This window comes from Panthera pardus, unplaced genomic scaffold (genome assembly GCF_024362965.1).
Source record: "Panthera pardus isolate Hobbes unplaced genomic scaffold, ASM2436296v1 HiC_scaffold_17, whole genome shotgun sequence".
Taxonomy (NCBI): Eukaryota; Metazoa; Chordata; class Mammalia; order Carnivora; family Felidae; genus Panthera; species Panthera pardus.
The window spans coordinates 265,506-287,236 of record NW_026526732.1 but is presented as its reverse complement, the minus strand read 5'-3'; the positions used below and the strand labels follow the sequence as shown (position 1 = coordinate 287,236).

The 21,731-nt window shown below is 46.4% G+C and overlaps 1 protein-coding gene across 17 annotated transcripts in view; it reads left to right on the top strand.

The window, feature by feature from the left end:
* Nucleotides 1–21,731, top strand: part of FAM120B (family with sequence similarity 120B) — a 94,947-nt gene that overhangs the window by 6,167 nt on the left and 67,049 nt on the right. For 15 of the 17 annotated variants that reach the window (XR_008422801.1, XR_002070899.2, XR_002070898.2 and 12 more), the window contains 2 exons: nt 5,097–6,854; nt 9,843–10,023. Coding sequence is in view for 14 of the 17 variants with exons in the window: in XM_053904242.1 (XP_053760217.1) it covers nt 5,097–6,854; nt 9,843–10,023 (1,939 nt within the window). In the remaining 3 variants the exon portion in view is untranslated. Of the gene's footprint in view, nt 1–2,270; nt 2,295–5,096; nt 6,855–9,811; nt 10,024–21,731 lie in introns of those variants that run through there. The other 2 variants (XM_053904245.1, XM_053904253.1) reach the window with 2 other exon arrangements.

Here is a 21,731-nt window from a genome sequence, read left to right as displayed (position 1 = left end):
CACAGCAAAGATGCCTGGGGATTTGTAGCCTGCCAGCAGTAAGAACCAAGGGGATGACGCATTTGATCGGATCTTGAGGGTGATCATCTATTGAGGGCAGGGATCTTCTCCAGACAGACTCAGCAGGACTCTTGCTGAGACTGGACTCAGCCAGGATGCACGCAGATGCCCAAGTTTGAGGCCTTATTGAGAGGAGGGCCCGGAGGAGTCTGATGGAAATCTGCCTCGGTAGGGCATCTTTTCGGTAGTTAATGAGTCCTGGGTGGAGGGGCTCCAAAGCATGGCCACCATGGGCCAAACCCATGTGCTGCTGTGGCATAGGTATTCATGTCACGGAGTTTTCAGTCCTCTTTCTTGCCTTGCTGTGCTGAAGGGGGTCCCTGTCGGTTTCCCTCTGTAGGTGAGGTTGGTGGGGAGCCAGGGAAAGAAGCCCCACGTCCAGCGACAAGGTGACCTTCCTGAGGCGCGGGCCCAGCCAGCATGTGACCGGGGAAGGAAACACCTGACTTGGAAATGAAGCAAAGAAAAAGGAGGACCGTGTGTTTTGTCACCATCGTGCGGGCCGTTATTTAACAGATTCACCCAAGATTGTTTAGTTTTCTAACCCAACGTGCCTCTCCGACTTTGCCACTTACTCTTGATTGGAGCCCAGATGCTGATGCTCCATGTGTCAATTTATAGGTTTTTGTCTTGTACAGATACAAATTATTTCTGTCTGATAAACGTAAACCCCAAAGTTTTGATTTCATTGCTTTGTAGGTCTTCAGCTGAATTTGTCTCCGGCTGAAAATAGCTCATTTCAGTGAACTCCAGCTCTTCGGTGCCCTCTGAACCTGCGTCCCCTGTACAGACTTCCTCGTTAACTTGCATGCCCATTGCAAAAGTATGCTCTGACATTGTTGCATGCTGGTGCTTTAGGGTGGCCAGAGCTGCTGCTACCGATTGTCCTTCTGCAAACACTGATCTCTGGGTAGGAGGTGTCCCTCCCGCCCCCCCCGTCTGTGGGTTGTCCATGAGTCCATTTGTCCCTGTGTCCAGAGGGACTCGGCCCCTTCTGTCAGTGGCGGTGTAGAGATGTGTCTGTGCTGAGGCACTCACTGCACCTTTCATTCCTCTAAGTGTTCATCGTCGAAGGTTGTGAATAAAGAGACTTCGGGATTTCTCTTTCATCTTCTGCGTCCTCATTTCCCGGTAACCAGTATGTTGGGACTGGTCCAGCTGTATAGAGGGATGCCGTTCCTAGGAGGAGGCCCCTTCCCGTGTAACACGCTCTGTACTTGTGCGCCTGCTTCTCCTTCATCAACTTCCTGCCTTGAGGCTTTGTTTCCCAAATCAGTGTCAGCTCCTTGAGGGCAGGGTCTCTGCTTCCTACTCTTTATTTGCCTGCAGACGGAGTCCATAACTTCAATGCCTTCTTTTCATTCGTTTATTCGCAAGTACTTACTGGGCCCCTGGCATGTCGGACACAGTGCTGGGTGTTGGGGATGTGACACAGTGACATCATCTGCCCTGAGGAGGCCTGCATTAATGGAAGTGATTCCCAGATTGTACTTTGGGCAAGAAACTCCTCTAATGAGACATCTGTTTTCTTCCTGAACAATATCTAGATAATGAAAATTGTGCATATGTAGGTATATGTACGTGTATATTTATAGTCACCTTTAAAACCACCTTTAAAGAATGAAAACCTCAGTACAGTTGGCCCCTTCGCACAGTCAAAAATCTGCAAATAAACTTCTGACCCCCACCCAAGAACTTACCTCCTAATAGCGTGTTGACGGAGCTGTACTGGTAACACTCAACTAATACAGTTTGTGTGACATTGGCATTGTCTACCGTATTCTTAAAGTAAGCTAGAGAAAAGAAAACGTTATTAAGAAAATCCTAAGGAAAAGATAATACTGTACTATATATATGTATGTATGTATATATAAAATCATACTGTACTATATATATATATATGTATGTATGTACATATAAAATCCACGTCCAAGTGGACCCATGCACTTCAAACTTGTGTTCAAGGGTCAGCCGTACATGCTCTTAGCAGCAAAAGGCTTCACCAAAAAAAGGAAACCTACAATTATTTAAGACGGTAGTGTCCACGGAATTTATTTTCTTAGCCGTTTCATTTCATGTGAACCTAGGCGTCTCATTGAGGGGCGGGTGGCGTGAGCCTCAGAGCCGAAGGACCGGAAGATGTCGTCCAGAGTCACCAGTCCCAGGTCTTCGCCTGCCCGGGGTTTTCTTTGTAAATACTGTAGAAGAGCACGTCGTAGCGGAACATTCCTGAGGTAATTTGCGATTCAGAATGTGAGAAATTGGCAGTGCGAAAGAGGAAAAACCCGTACATGTTTAATTACAATGGTGAGCTTTTCACTGCTGGGTGGGAAAGGACGCAAACATTTGAATAAAATCAAAGCAGAGGCTGAGCCCGACTTCTCCCAAAATAAAGAGGAGAGTGTTTGGAGCAGCTCAGTGTTGTCACTCGCGGTTTTAGCAGAAAAATGCTTGAAACAAAAATCCCTTTTTCTCGGTGAGGGAAGGCAGCCAACCCGAATGTGGCGGAGCCGCCGCACAAACGGGAGCCCGCGTCTGTGTGGGAGCGGGCGCTGATCTCTTTCGCTCCAGCTTGATCTCCACGTGCGTCTCGCGCGAGCCAGTGGCCGACCGGGAGGTCCCACCGGTGCCGGTGGGCTGGATGGGGGGGGATCCTGCGCCGGCGGTGGGCTCTGTCGGATGCTGGGCACCCCCCGGGAACCTGGTGGAAGCGGGGGAGTCTCAGGTCATCGTGCAGGCAGAGTCGGAATCCGGAAGAGCGCCTTCGGTACACCGCGCAAGTCTGCTGTTTGCAAAGCTGGGCACCGAATAATGGCCCGCAGTGTATGCGCTCTAAGCATCGTTTCTTTAATCCATCCTGACCACCCTTATGTGTGTTCTTTGGTTCTCTTTCCGAACCTGGGCCAGACTGCTGTGTTGTGACACCGGGAGAAAAACCGTCTGGCCTCAGAAACACAGCGGAACCTTCGTCAACAGAGGGTCCGCACGCAGAGGCCCAAACCGTAGAACTTCCTTGTAGCTGAAATAACCGTGAAGTCCAGCTTGGGCTTCAGACACTCGTACCTTGGTCATGTTCCCGAGGTAAATGCTATGAGGGTTCTTTCCGCAGTGGATTGGGGGGTATATTCAATAACTTAATGGGCAAGACTTTCTAAGTTTCGACATAAATGTGTGAGATTTATATCCACTCCATGTTTATATATTTTCAATATTTGTGGCCATTAAACAGATACGCAACTTCGGATTCTACTAGGGGCCGGTGTCCATTAACAGGCAATAAATTCTTAAAAGACGGTCCTGTGTGAGGGTACCTTTTCTCAACATAGTGGTTTATTTGCAGTTTCTTCACTTGTAAAGTACAGCTTATAGTGTTTTGCCTGTCAGAGATGTTCTAAAGACTGGAGATTTTGTGTGTTGAGTGCCCAGTGCCGTCTGGTAGGAGGCGAGCGCGCCGCGAGGCTGGACGTCACCGATGCGCATTGGCAGCTGATGGCTGCCGCCCTCGGTCCCGAGCCTGGAGAGGCGTTGTTTGTCCTCCCGTAGCTATTTGTGTAATAAGGACTTTTTCTTTGTTCTCTCAGTGGACATGAAGCCATGATGAGTCTTAAAAGAAAACCAAAGTGAAAATTATACGCCGTTAAGATCAAAGGTGTCATCATGGAATTTTTTCTGACCAGTGACAGATGTTATTACCTACTTGAAGAATGTCATGGGTCGCCTGGGTGGCTTCAGCGTCCGACTTCAGCTCAGGTCATGATCTCACGGTTCATGAGTTCGAGCCCCACGTCAGACTCTGTGCTGATAGCTCCGAGCCTGGAGCCGGCTTTGGATTCTGTGTCTCCCTCTTTCTGGCCCACCCCTGCTTGCGCTCTGTCTCCATAAATGAATAAAGTTAAAAAAAAAAAAAAAAAGAATGTCATATGTTACATCCTTTATTATACATAGGACACCTTACTTTTTATACAAAGTACTCTGCTTAGGATTTTGCCAGATTTTCAGTTTGAAGTCTTTTTACTACTTTGTCAGTGTTTGCATTTTTTTTTTAAGTTTATATATTTATTTTGAGAGAGAGCGAGTGAGTGACCGTGGGGGTGGGGCAGAGAGAGAGGGAAAGAGTGAATCCCAAGTAGGCTCCATGCTGTCGGTGCAGTGCCCAATGTGGGGCTCAATCCCACAAACTGTGAGATCATGACCTAAGCCAAAATCAAGAGTCACATGCTTAACTGACTTGAGGCACCCAGGTGCCCCTGTTTTTGCATTTTAGAGTAGGCAGTTTTCCACTGAAAGCCAGTCACCAACTCAGATATTACATTTGACAGGGTCACGTTTTATGTGTTTTTCTTTTTGATGCCTTTATTCAGGTATACTTGATAAATAGTAAGCCACTTACAGTTTACAGTTTGACGAGGGTTAGCCCGTGTTTACCCGTGAAACTATCACCACAATTAAGGTGGTGAGCATACCCATCACTCCAAGAGTTTCCATTATGTAAATCCCTCCCTCCCACCTGCCCTACCCCAGACCACCACCGCCTGCTCTCTGGTGCCACAGATCAGCCCCACTCTCGGTGAAGTAGAATTTCATACAAATGGGTCACATGGAGTGTATTCCCGTTTGGCCTACGTTCTTTCACTCAGCAAGATGGTTTTGAGAAGCATCCGTGTTACGTGCATCTGTCTGTGTTTGGGGCTTTCAAAATTAACTTCTGCTTGAGTTCCTAGATGGGAAATAATGACTTTTTGAGAACTGTTACCCTTCATTAATAGTTTTAATACAAATCTTAGAGGACTGCTGCGCTGTGTTGTCCTTACGAAGGCCGACTCTGGTGATTCATGCTTAGGTTAAGGTTCCTCTTTGTCTTCAGTGAAAACTCGTTAGGCTTCTAACCGGTATGCCATGTTACATACCTTGTTAGTGCCTAGAGTGTTTTGAAAATAGAGTGCGAATATTAAGTATTGTCTTCTGTTTATTTACTTTAAAAGGTATCCTATGTCTAGTGATAATGTCATAACAACTCATTTAATTTTCCTTTCCAGATCCTTTCCAGGAGGCCAGTTATGGGTGTGAGAGGTTTGCAGGGATTCGTGGGCAGTACCTGCCCACATATATGTACAGTAGTGAATTTCAAAGAACTGGCAGAACACCACCGAAGCAAGCATCCTGGATGTACTCCTACCATTGTGGTTGATGCCATGTGTTGTCTCAGATACTGGTACACTCCTGAATCTTGGATCTGCGGTGGCCAGTGGCGGGAATACTTCTCTGCTTTGCGGGATTTTGTTAAGAGTTTTACAGCTGTTGGCATCAGGTTGATATTCTTCTTTGATGGCATGGTGGAGCAGGATAAGAGAGATGAGTGGGTGAAACGAAGACTAAAGAACAACAGGGAGATCTCCAGGATTTTCCATTATATCAAGTCACATAAGGAGCAGCCTGGCAGAAACATGTTCTTCATCCCCTCAGGGCTGGCCATATTTACACGATTTGCTTTGAAGAGCCTGGGTCAGGAAACTCTTTGTTCGTTGCAAGAGGCCGACTATGAGGTGGCATCTTATGGCCTCCAGAATAACTGTCTTGGTATTCTTGGAGAAGACACCGACTACTTAATCTATGATACCTGTCCCTACTTTTCAATTAGTGAGCTCTGTCTGGACAGTCTCGATACTGTCATGCTCTGTAGAGAGAAGCTCTGTGAGAGTCTAGATATTAGCCTGGCAGACCTTCCTCTTCTGGCCTGCCTGCTTGGCAACGATATTATTCCAGAAGGCATGTTTGAAAGCTTTCGGTACAAGTGCTTGTCTTCCTATACCTCTGTAAAGGAGAACTTTGACAAAAAAGGGAACATCATCTTAGCTGTAGCAGACCATATATCTAAAGTTCTTCGCTTGCATCAAGGTGAAAAAAAGCTAGAAGAGATGTTACCTTTGGGACCAAACAAAGCTCTTTTTTATAAGGGTGTGGCATCATATCTTTTGCCAGGACAGAAATCTCCATGGTTTTTCCAAAAACCTAAGGGTTTAATAACTTTGGACAAGGAGGTGGGATCCATGAGTTCAGACCCTGAATCCAAGCAAGAAGTTCCCATGTGTACAGACCCCGAATCCAAGCAAGGAGTTCCCATGTGTACTGACCCCGAATCCAAGCAAGGAGTTCCCCTGTGTATAGACCCTGATTCCAAGCAAGGAATTCCCATGTGTACCGACCCTGAATCCAAACAAGGAGTTCCCATGTGTACAGATCCTGAATCCAAGCAAGGAGTTCCCAAGTGGACAAATCCTGAATCCAAGCAAGGAGTTCCTGTGTGTACAGATCCTGAGTCCAAACAAGGAGTTCCTGTGTCTACAGACCCTGATTCCAAGCAAGCTGTTCCCATGTGTATAGATCCTGGCTCCAAGGAAGGATTCCTCCTGTGTACACATCCTGAATCCAAGCAAGGAGTTCCCGTGTGTACACATCCTGAATTCAAGCAAGGAGATCCTGTGTGTACACACCCTGAATCCATGCAAGGAGATCCTGTGTGTACACACCCTGAATCCAAGCAAGGAGTTCCCATGTATGCATACTCTGAATACAGGCAAGGAGTTCCCATGCGTACATACTCTGAATCCAAGCAAGGAGTTCCCATGTGTACACACACTGAATTCAAGCAAAAATCACCTCTGCGTGCAGACTCTGAATTTAAGCTAGAAACACCTATATGTACAAACCCTGGAATTAAACAAGAAGACCTTGTGAATATGGAGCCTGAAATCAAACAACAAGTAACCATGGTTTCAGACCCTGAAATCTTAAAGGTATGTAGATGTGCCCACCCAAATCTGACATGTCATGATTGAAAGTATATCCATTAATGGATTTGTCATGGATCTTTATTGACTACTTGCAGCGGTTAGGGCACTGTGGGGGACACAGAACAGGGCAATGTAGTTAGGAAGTATGACATAATGCATATGGAAACTCACATTATAAAGTATGCTGGATGTTGTTACATGCCTGTTCTAGAAGAGAGCTCTAGAAATTTGAAGGAGAGGTCACTGTGGGTTAAGTACAGAGAGAAGTTACTGAAGAGGTGGAGTGGAACCAGACCTTCATGAGAGCCGATATTTGTTCTGAATAAGCAGATCTTTGTTGCTTTGGGGCACGTGGTAGAACAGTAGGCTGGAGGACAGGGTCTGAGGGGAGCCATGGGGAGAGAGGTTGGAAAGGGTAGAATGTAACCAGATTGGGAAGATTATTACCTGCCCCACTAGGAGTTTGGACTTAATCCTGAAAGTGACAGAGCCCTTGGGAGGTTTTACGGAGGACTGCTATTGATGAACCACGTGTTACGTGTGAGGCTAGGGGGGTTACACGTGTTGTCTCTTACCCACAAACCATCCGTTGTTCGTAACGAAGTGTCACCATCTTCCATTCCCGGTGCACAAGTTACAAACCTAGCAATTACCACTCCTGGTAACTGTTCTCTCCCTGTCTTGTTACTTGTACCTAGTCAGTTAGTCTCACCACCCTAGCATATGTGGTCTCTGGTCTGAATTACTCAGGAATGGCTGACAACTCTTCCGTGTAGACTTTTGCCCCTTCTAGTCCGCTGGCCATGCTGCATGCAGAAATGAAGCCTTATTCTGTAACTCTTAGGGTAGAAACAGTAGCCTTAAGCAGGCCACGGCCTGCCATCACCTCACCACGGCCACTTCTCTAGCCTGGTCAGTCCCTTGTCTGTCATGGCCCGGCACGTGCTCCTCTGCCTCTTGGGAACCTCCCCCGCCCCTTTGCTGCTTCATGGCTACTAGTCTTCTGTCCCATCTGGGCGGTCACTCACTCGGAGAAGCCCTGACCAGCCACCCACCTGCTGTAGCGCATGCCTCACTGGAATGTCATGCTCGGGACGGTGCCGTGAGGGCAGGGTCTCGTTTGTTTCTCCCACTGCTGAGCCCCTTGTGCCCGTCACACTGTGTCTCACTGAACCTTGAAGGCAGTATTCCTTTTCTCTCGTACCTTTAGGGCCTTTCCCTTGGTGGCTCCTTCCCTCCGTCCTGTACAACTACATGGGTTCTCCTGTCTTGAGAAGTCCTTCACCTCTTCCTCCATTACATACATTGTAGCAGATAAGTTCCTTTAGTAACATAAAAAATTACGGTACAAAGTAGAATGCAATATGTACTTTAAGAGAATTACAGGTGAAAAAGTACTAAGGAGTTAAAATTATCCTACCTTCAAGCATCCTTAAAAGGTGCTTCGTGGAAGGAAAAGAATGTGGGTTAGAAACTGGAGGGAGGGCAGAATCTGAACCCCAGGTGGAAGCGTGCTTGGACAGTAGAGAAGGAGAGGTACGCATGGGGAAAGGCCTGCTCTCAACACAGACTTGGACACCATCCGAGCAGACTGCACTCGAAGTGAGGGAAGTGGACAGAGAAGACCTAAATCTAATTCTGCTCGTTTATTTGGTTTGGTTTTATCATGAGGCTGGATGTGAGAATGCTAGTTTAATACGGACCATGCAGAGATGATTCTCCACTGATGTATCTTTGTACGGCTGTTTGTAGTTACTGGAGGCTGTTCCTCACATCGCTGGCCTTACTTGTCACGCGGCTCTCGGGAGACACGCTCGCCTCCCTCCTCACATGAGAACGTGTTGTGAAAGGGCTAAATGACATTGCCTGCAGACACACAGCCAGTACTTGGCAGACCCTAGCTTTGAACTCAAGCCTCTAACTGCAAGTTTGACCCTTTACAAGATCACATCTGTGCTCCCTCTCGCGTGGGGAGAGGCGGGCTGGTCGTGGTCAGTAGCCTAGAAGTGCGAGCTCAGAAGAATTGGTCAGCTCCTGCTCGGGCCTGGCTTCAGAGAGAGAACTTGGAGCCACCGGAACAGTTTGCCTGAAGGACAGGACAGGGAAAGGCACGCGGGCAAAGGACGGCAGTGCAGAAGTGGAGCCTGCAGGTACCTCAGTGCCTAGAGGAGGGCAAGGTCTGCCTTTCAGCCAGCCCGGGACTCGTGTCGAGTACGAGGCGGCATCGCCCTGGGCTCTCTGCCTTTCCCGTCTTGACCCGGCCCCTGCTGGTTCCCGACCCACGCTCCTTTCCCAGCTGTGTGTGGCCCGAAGCACCGTGAGGCAAGGGAAGGTGGGTTCTAGTTGGGAGCGGAAGACAGGGTGCCACTTGAGGTGAACCGTCACGGGAGAGGGGCTTGTGAGGTGGGGGGTGGGGAGGCCCAGAAGGGGCGCATTTCCGGGAGCCCAAGTGAGGCTGTGGAAGGCTTGACTGTGCCTGAGGAACAATGGAGCTGTTCCACTGTGACCGCATGGCAGTGGTCTCTAGCGGGTGTGTTGGTGGACTGGAAAGAGGACGCCGGGGCCTTGAATGTTAGGGTGAAGGTTTGTGGTAGCCATTCCGACGCTCTGGGGAGGGCAGTGGCTGGACCTTCTTCTAAGAACACAGGCTGTGGGTGCTGTGGAGGGTGGACCGGAGAGGGGAGGAATGGGCCGAAGTCAGCCGGACGTTTTCATAGTGATGCCTGTCAGCGGGCAGACAACACGCTGTGCGCTAAGTCTGCTGGTGATTGGGAGGCTGGAGGTGGAGGAGGAATAAGACGATTTCGAGCCCAGATGCCCCGAGGCAGGAAAACAGAGACGCCAGCTTGATGTCATGAGCTTGAGGGACAGTTGCTCCATTTCCGAGAGCCTAAAAACACTGGCATGTGACACAGGGGTGTTGATTTTTCCTCTTTAGAGGTTACTGTTGCGTTTTCAAGGAGAAACCAGTCATATCTGAATTTTGAACAGATTGCTAGAGCACATCACGTCCAGGCAGAGAGCTACCTGGTGTACAACATCATGAGCAGCGGGGAGATCGAATGCAGCAACACCTTGGAGGACGCGCTGGACCAGGCTCTGCCCAGCCAGGCTTTCGTCTACCGCCCGGTGCGCCAGCGCGTTTACTCCCTCCTGCTGGGGGGCGGCGAAGGTGAGTGGGGCGGGCCGCTTAGCAGCGGTGCTCTCTGGAGTTGGAGTCTGAGAAACGGGCCAGATGAGGTGGAATGCATTCTTTCGGGACGCGGACACGATTGGAAAGGGGTTTGTCTGTCTTTAAGACCTGTCATTGAGAATGCCAGTCACATCTGCACGGCATTAAGGGAAAACGCCAGGGGGCATCTCTCTCTAATTAGTAAGTGGTTGATCAGTACTCATTAAAAGAAGAGTGCATTGTTGTTATAAAATCTTACGTTTTATCTATTTATATTTAATTTATTATAAATTCGTAATTTATAATAATTAATTCATATAACAATAATTTATATTTAGTTTTATATTTTTCTTCCTTAGAAGGTTTGGTGGTTTTTAAAAATGTGAAAACCCTTTTCTCCTGCAGGAGTGTGGGGTGTGTTTATTATTAGAAGACGGTGCCTACTTACTCCCCCCTCAAAATGTGATTTTCATAAAATAATTTCATAAAATCTAGTACATCATATTTTAAAGTATAAACAAAATTTCCCTTTAGAGTAGTTGTTGTTTCCTGTCAATATTTTCATCGTGCAGTGGCAACAGTTGTGTAGGGGGAGGACTGTCAGTGACCAGAACAGAAAATCTGGGGGCCTTCAACGCCAGGTATAAAATTATTAGACCCTATCGCTGTCTTTTCGGAGCAGTTTTGGGGGGCATCATGAGTGGAGAAGAGCACTTCATAGTAGAGACTAGGGACACTTGACATATGGGTTACCTCCTGCGTAAGGTCCTGCTCCCCCGAGACGGGCCTCCCGGGACACTGCTGTCTGACTCGAGAGTGCTTTGATGAGAAACGGGGCCTCTCACACTGTGACCAGGACTGGAGATAGAAGCAGCGGGGGTCCCAACAAAAACATGTCTTCGGTCCTTCTGCCTAAACTCCATTATTTCCAGACATACCAATACAGTATTGGTGTTAGTATTATTCTGTTATTCCGGAAAGTAAACATTTACCTGACCTAAAGGTGGTGACAGAATTGTCAGATTAAAATGCTGTAATCATTCTTTTCTTTGGTGGGAGATGGAGCGGCAGAGTTCTTTGAATCCAGTTTTATTAGATTCCCGGCACTGCCCAGGACATACTGCCTTTTCCCATGTGTGCTGTCAGGCTTCAGAGGCTTATGGGTCCTGAGAAAGACACAAGAAAGATGCTTATGCCAATTTAAAAACAGAAACAAAAGAACCTACGGGATAAACTTAGGGACCAGGTATTGTTTAAGTAATTTTTTCTATTTCTTTTCTTATGTGATTCTCTCTCCATATTCGCTCTTCACATGAGTGATTTCACATTGATTCCCATGATTAAAAAAAATCTTAACCATGAAAGAATTTTTACATTACAGAACATTTCAGTTCCAGTATATAAAGTTTACTAAAATTTCAGACTTTGTTAGTGTGATTTATTTGCAGCCATATTGATGACTTTATTACATAACCAGAATAACAGGAAAAATTTCTGTGAAGACAGGAACTCGTCCTCACAATTGATCTTTACTTTTTTCCTTTTCAACTTTGTGGCTTTCTACATGAAGTTAAGATCATTAGGACGTTCTGTGGATGGAACTAAGAGGGTATTATGCTAAGCGAAATTAGAGAAAGACAAATATCCTGTGACTTCACTCATATGAGGACTTTAAGACACAGAACAGATGAACACAAGGGAAGGGAAGCAAAAATAATATAGAAACAGGGAGGGGACAAAACAGAAGAGACTGTTAAATATGGAGAACAAACTGAGGGTTGCTGGACGGGTGGTGGGGGGGATGGCCTAAATGGGTAAGGGTTTAAGGAATCTACTCCTGGAATCATTGTTGCACCATATGCGAACTAACCTGGATGTAAATTTTTAAAATAAATAAATTACTAAAAAAAAGACTATTAGGACGTGAACATACAGTGTTGCTACCGCCAGTTTACTTCCGGTGATGAGAATGGAGCGTGTTCTGTGTCGTTTGCTTAGCTGTTATCCCACGTGTGTTGGAAACCACGTATGTTCTGCAGCTGCTGCTCCAGGAGTATCAGTGGTGTTAACAGGGCTGTTCTCCCAGTTTTCTTTTGACTTGTGCTTAGTTCTTGAGAGAAGAGTGTGGGAATCTGCAGATGTTACTGTGGATGTTTTTATTTATTCCCTCAGTTCTGTTAGTTTTTGCTTCAGATATCTTTTTTAACTTTTTAAAAGTTTTATTTTTTATTTACTATTTGAGGGAGAGAGTGCACGTGTGCACACGAGCGGGGCACGGTGGGGGCAGAAAGAGAGAGAGAGAGAGAGAGAGAGAGGGAGAGAATCCCAAGCAGGCTCTGTGCTGTCAGTGTGGAGCCCAACCCGGGGCTCTGTCTCATGGCTGTGAGATCATGACCTGAGCCAAAATCAAGAGGCAGGTGTTTGACCAACTGGGCCACCCAGGCGCCCCTGCTCCAGATATTTTTGAACTTCTATTGTTAGGTGCGTATATGTCGAGGATTGTTATGTTTAGTGGTGAATTGACCCTTTTAACATTATGGGATTTCCCTTAAAAAAAATCTGGTAATACTCCTTGTCTTAAAGTTGGCTTTGCCTGATACTGCTGTATACACCTTTAAGTTACCACAGTTTGCCTTCAGATAGTACGATACTGCATTGTGTGTGATGTGGAAACCTCATAGCAGTGAACTTTAATTTTCCCCGTCATTTTTGCTGTTATTATTTTATGTCTTCTGTACATTTTTAAACTTTTTATAGTGCATAGACTTTCATGTACCCTTGCCCCAATTCCCCCCGCAAAGATGACTGTAGTAAAGTATATGTTAATTCATTAGTATGTTGTTTTTTTTTTTTTTTTTAGAGAGCATGAGTAGAGGAGGGGCAGAGGGGGAGAGAGAGCAAGAGCGAGCGCGAGAGCGAGCGAGAGAGGGTCTAAAGCAAACTCCACACTCAGCACAGAGCCTGCCGCAGGGCTCAATCCCATGACCCTGGCATCATGACCTGAGCTGAAACCAAGAGTTGGACGCTCAACCAACTGAGCCACCCGGGTGCCCCACATTAAAACAATTTTTATCACTTTTACCATTTTTTTACATTCACTCATTTGTTTGTATGTGTGTATAGTTTTATGCAGTTCTGTTCTGTCAAGATACAGAATTGGTCCATCACCACAGAGGAACTCTCTCATGCCATCACTTTGTACCCTGCCCTCTGGCTCTGTCCCCTGTTGGCCGCTTGTCTGTCCTCCATCTCTGCATTTTGGTTTTTTTGAGAGTGTCACAGAAATGGTTGGTCATGTCAAGAATATTACCTATAATGTATAATCTTTTGAGATTATGCATAGGTTTTAAATCTCGTAATATGTGATTCTTATTTTTACTTTAAACCAGGGGTTGGCAAAGTTTTTTTGCGAAGGGCCTGATGACGGTAAATACTTTGGGCTTTGAGGGCCCTTGTAGTCTCTGTAACACAGCCCTGCTGCTGTCACGCACACGTGACAGGGTGGAGCTCCGAGAGTTAGCTGTGTTTCAATAACGTTTAATCTCCTTGTCTCATGCCACAGAATTTGAATTTTATATTATCTTCCTGTGCCACAGAATATACTTTGATAATTTTCTGGTCATTTGAAGTAATGCGAAAAGATTTTAAGCTTTCAAACTGTATAAAAACAAGCAAGCCAGATTTGGCCCATCAGCTGTAATTTTCCAACCATTATCTTCAATAGTAAGTTGCTTTTGAGAGGAGTTTTCAAATGAGAAGTCTTCTGTCTGCCATTTCTGGTGTAGATCCAAATTTCCTTTAGTGTCATCTTTCTTCCTTTAGAGAACTTGGCTTTTACATTTCTTATCATGCTCATTTCAATTTCCTGGTTTTTTTCCCTGAAAATATCTATATTTCAGGAGTGTAATTTTGCTGTACATAGAATTTTAGGTATTTTTGTTGTTCAGCACTGTAAAGACGTTATGTTGTCTCTGGCTTGTGTTGGCTGTCATGTGGTGACAGTGGCCCTTCTTACTGTGGTTCCCCATCTGTAATGAGTGTTTTTCTCTCTGGCTGTTTGTAAGATTTTCTCTTGAGCACTGGTTTCAGCAGTTTGTTTAACTGAGCTTTGGAGTGGTACCCTCAGTGTTTATTCTGCTTGGGGTTCTCACGCTTCTTGGATCAGTGAGTTTATATTTCCTATCAAATTTGAAACAAAATGAGCATTACATCAACATTGTTCTCTGTCTCCGTTGCTTTCATCTCTCACACTGGGCCTCCAGCTTATGTGCGTGATTTATGGCGCATGTGCTCCTTGCATACCAAGGAGCACTTGCTTTTTAAGCCTCTTATCTCTGCTTTGATTTGGGTATGTCCTGTTGGCTTGGTTTTCAAGTTCTGTGAGCCTTTCTTCTGCAACATCTAATCTGCTGTAACCCATCCAGTGAAATCTTTGTTTCAGATACTGTGTTTTTCAGCTGCTGTTAAAAAATCTTCCATTTCCTTTTTTTTTTTTCCCCTGTCTTCACGTTTGCCTTTAAAACCTTAAATTTATTCATAGGAGCTGTTTCCAAGTCCTTGTCCACTAACTCCCATCAGCCCCATCATTTCTGGGCCTGGGTCTGTTTACTGAGTTTCCTCCTTATAAGAGGGCCACAGGGTTCTGCTTATTCTCACGTATTTCTGCTTTTCTCATGTCCATTGTATTTAGATTGTAAGCTAGAAGATTTTGGATCACTGAAGGGTATTGTCTTGTGGTCCGTCAGGCAGTTAATTTACCTGATCCTTTAAATTTTACGCTTTATTAGGATGGGTCTGTGGGAACTTCACTCTAGAGCTGGAGTGGCCCGGCTCCTGACTGTTGGCCTTCCTGGGCTGTCACCTGAGTGCTAGGTGCCTGATGAAGTAAGTCTCTGCACATTGGCTGGTAGGACTCTGATGTCACGGAGCTCTGTGCGGGCTCTGGTGGTTGCTCAGTGGGGCTGGTCAGTAGTTGTCTTGTCCAGCCTCCCTGAGTTTTGCTCTAAACACAGAGCTCAGTTCTCAACGAGGACCTCCGTGCAGAGTTTGGGAGCCCCTTTCTGCATAGGGCCAAGTCTTTGCTGTTCTGTGTGGCGTTCCCAGCTGTCCTAGCAGTCTTGATCTACAGGCTCTGTCTCCTCATCTCAGAGACTTTCTTGCTCTGCTCGGGCTCTCCCTCCCGAGGCCGCAGTCTGCACAGGCCTCTGTCCAACTCGAGAATGCAGTGGCTTCAGAAATTTGTCCAGGGGCGCCTGGGTGGTGCGGTCAGTTAAGCGTCCGACTCTTGATTTCGGCTCAGGTCATGGTCTCGCAGCTTGTGGGTTCGAGCCCCACATGGGGCTGTACTCTGATGGTGCGGAGCCTACTTGGGACTCTCTCTCCCCTTCTCTCTGCCCCTCCCCTGCTTTCGTGAGCACACAAAATAAATGAATATTTTTCTCTCTCAAAATAAATAAATAAACTAAAAAAAAAAGAAATTTGTCCAGATATAGAGGTGTCGGTGGGAACACTGGCCAAGCAGCTCTGCCCCCACCTTGGCCACCTCCCACCCTGCTCTAGTATCAGGGGCGCTGATGAAGTCAGCGCCAGTGTGATGCCAGTGTGATTCTAGTTCCTTTTTTGGTGCCTCTCTTTTCTCTGCAAAGTTTTAATGATAGCTTCTTTACCCTTTATGTTTACAAATTTTTCTCCTCTCTGTTATCTCTGTTTCTGTTATTAGAACTGCTAAGAAATGGATGTTTTACTTCCTAGGATGATACTCTGTGTTTCTTAATCTTCTAATTCCTGGTTTGTTTTTCCTACACTGTGGGAACATTTCACCACTTCATTGTCAACATATGGAAAAGTTTCCATCTCTACTTCCTTTCTCCATCAAGGCCTGGTGCCCCAGTGAGTCCTCCACCTGTCTGCTCTCTGCAGACACTGTCTGTCCGCCAGCTCCTCCCTGGCGGTCAGCTTTCTGCTTGGGACCCCACGTCGATGGCCCACGTCCCTCCCGGCCTTCCTCCCCCAGCCCCTGCTCTCTGCCGACCCCCATATGTGGGAGGTCCTCACACTGCATTTGACCCCTTTACACCCAAGTGGTCCCATCTACTTGCAATGCTCTAGAAACTATATCCATGTTGACAGATACAACTTTTACTTTTTTCTAGCTCAGGCCATTCTGATCAATTCTGTTTGTTCCTTATGCCCTTAAAAACTACCTCCCCCAAATTCCTCCCTTACTCCTTTATCAAAAAAGGACCGTGTATGTTTGTTCTGATCTCGTCACAGTTTGTTTATGGGCTTGTTTGTCTGATGTCCCTTGTCCCCGTTTGCTGTCAGCTGAGCTAGCAGAGACTGTTCAGGTGGCATTTTACTGTGCCCTGCAGATTCTTAGTATAAATTAGGTGATTCGCGATCTGATTTTTGAGTATATGTTTAAAATATGACCATTTCAGGAGTATTTCCACTTAGCAAAGCTTTCCTTAGAAGAGGACTGTAACGGTGGAATTTCAGACACAGGAGAAAGAGTGATGGGCTTTCAGTTCCCACAGGCAAGCAGCCTTCTCTGAGCCCAGTCTGACCGGCAGGTGGGAGCCACTGGACTAAAGTGAGATTTAGAACCAAAGGCGCCTCTCACCCCACAGGTGTAGACCCTGAGTCTTAAACTCGCGCGGCCGCCAACAGCGGAGGCCTGAGCCAAAAAGCACGGGCACTGGATTGATAGGCAGGCGCTTCAGAGTCCCCAGTTTTGGGTATAGCTCGGATGGCTGGTCTGTTGGGTACTCCACCTCCTCTGATTATATTGAGGTGCTTGGCTGGCAGCTCTCCTCCGTGTATTCTGTCTGGCCAACTGTGTGCTGTTTAGACGGCCAGGTGGCGTCATGGCCCCAGACCGGCTGCCGTCATTCCCGCCTCCTCCCATCCTGCCTTCATGCCCGTTCTCACTTTACTTCAGGTTCTGACTGTCTCCTAATGAAAAGCTTAGCTTACATCACTGTGAAGCCTTATACATTTTAGGAAATGGAAAAAACTCAGGAAGGTGCCGAAGCAAAGGCAAAGTGTGTCCTCCTTTACCGCTCTGCCGACGGAGAGGCCGGCCAGAGCCGTGCACGCAGGCAGCCGTCTGCGGTTGGGGGGGGGGGGGGGGGGTCACACTCTTCCCTTGCCATTCTGCCCTCCTTCTCCCCCAGCGCCCTTCTAGGGACCCCCACACAGCTGGAGGAGGCTGGTGCTCTCCTGATGGGGCGGCCAGCCCCGTGGGTAAATGGTCACTGTCCAGGCCACTGGCTCATTAAAATCCTAGATACGTGTACACAAGAGAGTATGTTTGGGGAACTTTTTTAACTTTTTCAGGACTAAGGCCACATATAAGCATAGATTAAACTAGGAGTATAAAAATATTACAGAACCCTAAGGACAGATCTCTTTCTTTAAAAGCCTGAGGGATGTTATCAGACTTGGAAGTCCCAGTAATTGAGAGGTTGTGATCAACATTGCTTCTCCTCACTGTCTCGCCCCTTGCCCGCCGCTGCCCCAGCACACGCCTGGGGAGGAGCGGTGGGCATAAGCGAGGCAGAGTTTTCCTGGGGAGGGACTGCCAGTGTGGACACTTCCACAACTTTGCTCCGAGAAGAGGTGTCTTCGTTACATACAGAAGATCGTACGCAGTGGAGCCGTGTGTCCGTCCTTTGGGAGTAGCAGAAGACCAAGTTTGATTATGTCTTTTTTTTCCTTTTTCCGTATAAAATGTTACAGCTTGAAGGGAGGTAAACTAGCAGAGAACTTTTCTCAAGTTCTTCACTCCTTTGCACGCGCAGCCTGGCAAGTCGAAAGTCTGAGAAATCAGCCTTTTCTTTTAGGAATTACCAAACTTAATTTCCTCTTCTCTTTTTCTTGATTTTTAGGCATTTAAGAAGATTATTTCATTTCAATTCAGACACACCGAATTGTTGCCCATGTTTCTGCTGTAGTTTCAAAGTGCATGCCAGATTAAAACCTCTGAAATTTTGTTTTTCCTGTTAAACAGAGTTTTATTTTTTTAATTTTTAACATTTTTAATTGAAGTGTAGTTGACATACGATATTCATTTTAGGTGTACAACACAGTGATTCGACATTTATATAAATTAAAAAAAGCTCAGCATGATAAGTATGGTTACCATCTGTCACCATACAAGCTTATTCCCAAATTATTGACTGCATTACCTACTCTCTACTTTCGTCTTCGTGCCTTATTTATCTTGTAACTGGAAGTCGTCTCCTTAATCCCTTCCGCTATTTCATCCACCCTTCCCACCCCCCACCTCGTCTCTGGCAACCTCCGCTTTCTCGGTATTTATGAGTCTCTTTCTGTTTGTACATCTGTTTTGGTTTTTTTTAGATTCCACGTACCAGTGGAAATTATGTGGTACTTGTCTTTCTCCATCTGGCTTGTTTCACTTAGCATAAGACCCTCTACATCCATCTTTGTTGTTGCAGCATTTCATTCCTTTTTATGGCTGGCTGATAATTCCTCTGTGTTTGTGTGTGTACCTTTATCCATTCGTCTATCGGTGGACAGCTTGGGCTGCTTCCATATCTTGGCTATTGTAAATAACGCTGCCACAAACATAGAGTTGCACATATCTTTTCAAATTAGTGTTTTCATTTTATCAGGGTAAATACCCAGAAATGAAATTACTGTATCACGTGGTATTTCTATTTTAGGTTTGTGACGAGCCTCCATACTGTTTTCCGTAGCGGTGGCAGCAGTTTCCACTTCCACCAACAGTGAATAAGGGTTCCCTTTTCTCCACGTCCTCCCCCACACTCGTTGTTTTTGTCTTTTTGATTCTAGCCATTCTGACAAGTGTGAGGTGGCATCTCATTGTGGTCTTGATTTGTGTTTCCCTGATGATGAGTGACACTGAGCATCTTTTCGTGTGTCTGTTGGCCATCTTTGGGAAGATGTCTGTTGGATGTCTTTGGAAAATGTCTGTTCTGGACCTCTCTCCCATTTCTTAATCAGATTGTTTGATTCTTTAGTGTTGAGTTGTAGGAGTTCTTTATATATTCTGTATACTAACCCCATATTGGATATGCTGTTCGTAAATATCTTCTTCCATTCAGTAGGTTGCCTTTTGGTTTTGTTGATGGTTTCCTTCACTGTGCAGAAGTTTTTTTAATTTGATGAAGTCCCAATAGTTTATTTTTGCCTTTGTCGCCCTTGCCTCAAGAGACAGATCCAAAAAAGTATCGCTCGCACCAATGTCCAAGAGTTTATTGCCTCTGTTTTCTTTAAGGAGTTTTATAGAAAAATCTCTGAAATTATGTGGCACCCCAGATAACAGGCTGAACTCTAGGATTTTTCAGCAGTATCTGTTTCTTTTAAGAGGATCTCAGGTAACACTTTACATCTAGCTCTGGGTTTTGGAAGGATTGCGGAGTTTAACCGCGTCTGTGAGAGGGATAATTTGAATAAAAGTGAAAATGCTGCCATCTGAATATTTAGGTTTGGAAAAGTCATTAACCAGACTATAAAACTTAATTCTTGTAAATGTTGACATTTTCTAGCTACCGTGCACTGCCCTTGTGGCCTCTCATGATAGAGGAAGGAAGTGAGGACGCACCTTGGGTGTCCCTGTTGCCCAGCAGCTCACACGGGGAGGGGCAGAACCCACAAAGTGATTTAATGCTCCTTTACTTGCCCTGCACCTCAGAAAAATACTCATGTATTAATATCTCTGTCACTTCCTGTATCCTGGCCCACAGCTTCAGATAAAAGTTCATTTAGGGAGTGAAAGTTCAGATCAGCAGGGCGGCTTTAACTTTAATCCTCTGGCTAGCTAATTTGTTATGTGATAGAAATTGCGGGTTTTCATATTCAAGCCTCTGTGTGGTCAGTAGCTGACAGGTACTGCGTTTTCAGCAGCGTGGTTCACTCTTGTTCCGTGACTGTATTGTGTGGTCAATGAAACTCATTGGGTTTAAGTCAGTCACCTTAAAAGCAAAAGCTTTTGTTCTTTTGTTAATTAAGAGAAACTTTGTTAAGGGTTAATGTGGACTTAACCCTACTGGCCTAAATCGTGGAGAAAAGAAGGAATTTGCTGTCTGTGCTGATGAGAATTCTGGAGAAGAGGGGGAAGCCGGGGTCTCTGCTGGTCTTCCGCCCAGCGCGTGCCTTGCACAGCAGCAGGGTGTATGGATCCTGTTGAGCTGGTCTCACTGGGCTGGGCAGCTCTTCCTGGATGGTAGCCGAGTAAGTGACTGCTGTGTGGCATTTCTCTTGGAATATGTGTCCAAAAACTGACTTCTCTAGGTCTTAACAGGGGAGGAAATAAAAGACAATGTACCTGGTGTTGTTTAATAAAGGATACCAGTGCCTATCATGAAACTGCTTTCTTCTCATGTTATTTGGAATTAAAACTCTGAGAAGTCAACCCCAAACCCTTATATTTAGAGATTTGGAGCAGTTGTAGATGAAAGATGACATAAAATGTGGTTTTGTAAATGTTTCAGTCTTGCTAAGGAGACAGTCGGCAGACTAGGCGCGTGACGGTGGTTGAGTGTCCTCATCCAGCGAGACGCCGAAAGCCGGTGACGTTTGTCTTGGGTGTGAGAGAATGCTCTCCTTTTGGAAATAGTGGCTTAGAACACCATTCGCTCAGCTGACTATTTTTTAGGGTGGCGAACACCTTGGCCAAGAGAATTACGTAGAAAGTGGGTTGGGTGTTTTTGTTTGTTTTTTTAGCAGCCATAAGAATACTATTCAGATTTTCTTTTTTTCTTTTTCTTTTTGTATGTGTGGGATTTAGGCTAAGTTGAATGTGTTCATTAAAGTTAGTAAGCATCTGCCCTGGGACCATGACGACGACTCTCTCCTGGTCCCAGGAGCTCGGTCGGGTGGGCAGTGATGAGGGGAGTAAGCAGGCACGTGCAGTGTCGGCCAGAGAACCGTGGTGGGGAAGCACACAGGTCTTGAGTGGAGGAAGGGGAGAGGGGAGGGGTGTGGACCACATCCACATGTGGAGATGAGAAAGGGCATGGTGGGGTGGAGGATGGGAGGTGCTCTAGCCGGGGAGCAGGATGTGAGCCAGAGCTGGGGTCCTCGGGGGCCCAGCCGAGCAGCACACAACCCCAGGCACTGGTGAGCCAGAGACCTAGGGGTGCTGCAGGCCCGCCGTGTGCAGATCTAGGTGAGGACGCCAGGGCACACGGCGTGCGGTGGGGCGGGGGCTGCGGGGCTCTACGTGCTCCCAGGTCTACACTCTTATGCTGGCACCTTGGGCTTTATTGTGCGATTTCCATTTAGGGTGTCAGCCTGGTCTAACTTTCATTGTAAAAAAGCAAAAACCAAAAAGCCTGCATTTACATGGACAATGGCTTGGGTGGGGTGAGTCTGAAGACAGTCTAAGCAGGGCTGGGCCGTGTGGGGAAGGAAACCAGACCTCAAAGGGTCAGGGGGTGGTCAAGAGGGCCCTGGGGAAGGGGAGGCAGGCGTGGAGGCAGGAGGTTTGGGTGCTGAAGAGACAGCAGCCCGGAGACCCCAAGCTAGGCGAGTGTGTGCAGTAGGAGAGCCACCTTCCACCTTTGCTTACGGAGTAAGGTAGAACAGAAGACAAACTGAATTTTTTTCTAATTTCTTTTTCAAACGTTTATTTATTTTTGAGAGAGGTAGATGTGAGCAGGGGAAGGGGCAGAGAGAGAGGGAGACACAGAATCTGAAGCAGGCTCCAGGCTCCGAGC